Consider the following 3,942-nt stretch of genomic DNA (forward strand, 5'->3'; position numbering starts at 1 on the left):
TGATGATCCTACTTAGGAGTTGTAAATTATTGGAAGGGGGAAAATATTGTATGATTTGATGCAAGGGGAAGAGGTTAGGATAAAGTATATTTTATGTGTTATGAGGGAAAAAAGTTGGAAAAATGAGGAGTGGGAGAGATCTGTGGTTGATGAGTGATGAGTTACTTACTCCACTGCTCTTTCCCCATCCATCAAAATTTTGTTCTGATGACTGACACGATTGGTATGCAGAACCGACCACAGCACCTTTCTCTCTTCAACCCCCACCACTACTTCCTTACCTTTGTTCTTTTTCATCTTGGCACGCAAAGAGTGTATCCTCACGCAAAGGGAAAAAAAACATATAGATTTGGGAGGGACGTGTTTGTTTCTTGAGAAAAGAGAGGTATGAAAAAACCCTCACGTGGGGTTGTCTGACAAACCCCATTTTTTCCACTAACCCGAATGAGAGATTGAGAATGCCTATTGAATTCAAGTACCTGTCCTTGCATCACACCTTTCTTTCTTTCTTTCTTTCTAACACACTCACACACACACACCCATCCTCTCTCTTTAGTCCACTTCATGCTATCTATTTATTACACACGTACCCTCTTCTTTTTTCTTCCTTCTTTTCTTTATTTTCTCTTTCATTTCTCACGCAAAAAGTGAAATAAAAAATATGTTTTGGGGGTTTTTTTTGTCTTTGACATGGTATGGCAGAGGGGCCTCACGTGGGTTTTTCTGACACCAGAGCATGTTTTTCTACCTTACCACTTTTCCTTCTTTCCTTCCTCGTTTTACCTTTCCATTCATCAAGTTGAGACAAAGAGGTTTCTTGCATTTGGGTTTTGGTCTTCTTTCTTACACTCTTGTTTTAAATTCACTCCTACATTATCTCTTATGCAGAAGAAGAAGGAGGTTTCTTGATGTTAGATGCTGTATTTTTCTTCAGCTTTGGATAACATTATACTTAATTAATGCATCCAAGAAACTGCCATATGTCACCCTCAAATTGCACGTTCATTGTGTGTGTCCTATTTGAAGCATATTAATAGTAACTTATGTGTCCTCCATTAACAAGACAATCAAGAATTAAGAACTTTCCCATGTTTGATGTGACCTTTAAAGGATCCAGCACTGCTACCTATGACTATTTCAATCACCAATACCAACACCCATTAATAACTCTTCATTCTCCTCCTTTCTACACGGAAAATCATTATTTTTTTTTCTTTCGAAAGTGATTGATACTAATTGATAGGCACGAAATTATTTCACAGATTCTTCCTGAAGCTAGTTATAAATTAATTTAATTATAATTTTATAACCATTATATATACCGTTGCCTGAACCACTGGTTTTCTTCTATACGTACCATTTAGTTTAGTCAAATAATTTATTAATCCTTCATTGAATGATCGAGTTGGTAATTAATGTCTCCACACCACAGTGGCAGATGCTTTGTGGATTAAAGTAAACCTTTTATCCGAATCATCTTACTGCCAAAAGGAGAAAAATGAAGTTGAATAAGCATACACAGACACAGTGCATCCATATTCATCATAAAAAATATAGTTTATCACACGGGTAAAGTGGTGTCACTTTTTGTTAGCATCCATTTGTCTTGGTATATTATGACGAGAAAGTGTCAAAAGTTTCCTTGCAGAAGATCCCAAAGTACTCGTGGAATATATGCTAAGAAAGCCAAATCCTTGTAAGTGGCTCTAAATTGTGCCAATATAAGAAGCCATGCTGAGAAGGCCAGGATCCAAATTTCTTTGTTTCCATCAAAGGCAATAAAATAAAGTCTCAAATGTAAATGTGGCTCATATAACTAATGAACCACTCGAAGAGAATGTCATTGACTAACTAAAATCTATTTTTTTTATATATAAATAATATAGCGTGTACCTGCATTAATTGGTAGTTCACAGAAATGGAACTCTAAGTAGGTAATTGATGAAAGGGAAGGAATATGTATGGGGGAGAAAAGGAATAGGATGATGAAGGTAACTTGTTAGGGCAATTAATTAGAAGGAAAACTGTGTGAAGACAATTCTTTCAAGGACGGTACGTTTGATTCCCCATTGACAACGCTGTCTCTTGTCCAATTCATGTGGCATCTTCCAAGCCTTCCCAACTACCAAAGGAGTAAAAACCCATAAACAGGAGCCTTTAATAGATTTCAAAAGCAGACCAATATAATAATAATGAAAAGATCAATGTGTTTTTCCTGACCCAAGACACTGATTCTAAAGAATAAAAAGATACCCTTCTTAATCTCTCCGTCTTATTGGAAAATATGGGAGAAAAAACAATATATCTGATCCTTCTCTCTTTCTTCATCTTTTGCTCCTATATATACCCATGTCATCACATGAAGGAATTTTTGTGAGTTCTCCCCCATAAAAGTTCACAAGCATATCAGGTTTATGTCATAGATTTACTCTCCCTCTCTCATCACACACAGGTTTTGTTTCTTCTCTTTCTCTCTTTTATTTTTTCTTCAGATATGGAAGATTCAGAGGAGGATGAGCTTTTGAATCTTAGCCTTTCAGTTGCTGCGGATAGGGAAAGGAAAAAGAAGGGAAAGATAATTAGGGAACATAACGTCTCTATGAGTAGTACTACTACTGCTAGGAACTCCTATGAAAGCTATGAAGGGAAGATATTTAGGCTTCTCCAAATAAGGGAGCAGATGCTAAGACAAGACCATAGGATGAAAGGAGTTGTGGAAGATAGGAATGGCCTTCCCTTGATCCATTTGCTGCTCTCAACTGCAACTGCTGTTGATGACAACAACTTGGATTCATCCTTAGAGAATCTCACTGATTTGTACCAAACTGTTTCCCTAACAGGTGACTCGGTTCAGCGTGTGGTGGCTTATTTTGCTGATGGTTTGGCCGCAAGGCTTCTCACAAGGAAATCCCCATTCTACGACATGCTCATGGAGGAACCAACCACCGAGGAAGAGTTGAATGCGTTCACAGATCTCTACAGGGTTTCACCTTACTACCAATTCGCTCATTTCACTGCAAACCAAGCTATCTTGGAGGCCTTCGAGAAAGAGGAAGAGAGAAACAACCGCGCTTTGCATGTCATTGACTTTGATGTCTCCTATGGCTTCCAATGGCCCTCTCTCATTCAGTCTCTCTCCGAGAAGGCAACCACCGGCAACCGCATATCCCTCAGGATAACCGGATTCGGGAAGAATCTGAAAGAGCTTCAAGAAACTGAGTCTAGATTGGTTAGTTTCTCAAAGGGTTTTGGCAGTCTTGTGTTTGAATTCCAAGGGCTGCTTCGAGGCTCAAGGGTCATCAACCTAAGGAAGAAAAAGAATGAAACTGTGGCTGTCAACTTGGTTTCTTACTTGAACACTTTGAGTTGTTTTATGAAGATCTCTGACACATTGGGATTTGTTCATTCCCTTAACCCCTCCATTGTTGTGGTGGTGGAGCAAGAGGGTAGCAGGAGTCCCAGGAGCTTCTTGTCGAGGTTCACAGACTCCTTGCACTACTTTGCAGCCATGTTTGATTCACTGGATGATTGTCTCCCACTAGAGAGTGCCGAGAGGTTGAGAATTGAGAAGAAGCTTCTGGGGAAAGAGATCAAAAGCATGCTGAACAATGATGTGGATGGTGTGGATTGCCCAAAGTATGAGAGGATGGAAACATGGAAAGCGAGAATGGAGAATCATGGGTTTGTTGCCACCAAAATAAGCTCAAAGTCTATGATCCAAGCAAAACTGTTGCTGAAGATGAGAACCCATTATTGTCCTCTTCAGTTTGAGGAAGAAGGAGGTGGGGGTTTCAGGGTTTCTGAAAGAGATGAAGGAAGGGCTATCTCTTTAGGGTGGCAAAATAGGTTTCTGCTCACAGTCTCAGCATGGCAATCAGTCTGAGAGAAATATACAAGCTTAAGTCCTAACCCTTTTCATCATTTTGGTAATAATCTACACTT

The 3,942-nt window shown here is 39.1% G+C and overlaps 1 protein-coding gene across 1 annotated transcript; it reads left to right on the forward strand.

Annotated features, from left to right (window-relative positions):
* The first annotated feature begins 2,398 nt into the window (after nucleotides 1-2,398).
* LOC114189490 (protein SCARECROW-like) lies at nucleotides 2,399-3,915 on the forward strand. The gene has a single exon (XM_028078063.1). The coding sequence runs from the start codon at nucleotides 2,495-2,497 to the stop codon at nucleotides 3,881-3,883; it is 1,389 nt and encodes a 462-aa protein (XP_027933864.1). The 5' UTR covers nucleotides 2,399-2,494; the 3' UTR covers nucleotides 3,884-3,915.
* The last annotated feature ends 27 nt before the right edge of the window (nucleotides 3,916-3,942 follow it).

Source organism: Vigna unguiculata, chromosome 7, assembly GCF_004118075.2.
Source record: "Vigna unguiculata cultivar IT97K-499-35 chromosome 7, ASM411807v1, whole genome shotgun sequence".
In the NCBI taxonomy this organism is placed as follows: domain Eukaryota; kingdom Viridiplantae; phylum Streptophyta; class Magnoliopsida; order Fabales; family Fabaceae; genus Vigna; species Vigna unguiculata.

Bases quoted from the DNA above. Each gene is read 5' to 3' on its own strand.
- LOC114189490 (XM_028078063.1), top strand. From the start codon at position 2,495: ATGGAAGATTCAGAGGAGGATGAGCTTTTGAATCTTAGCCTTTCAGTT.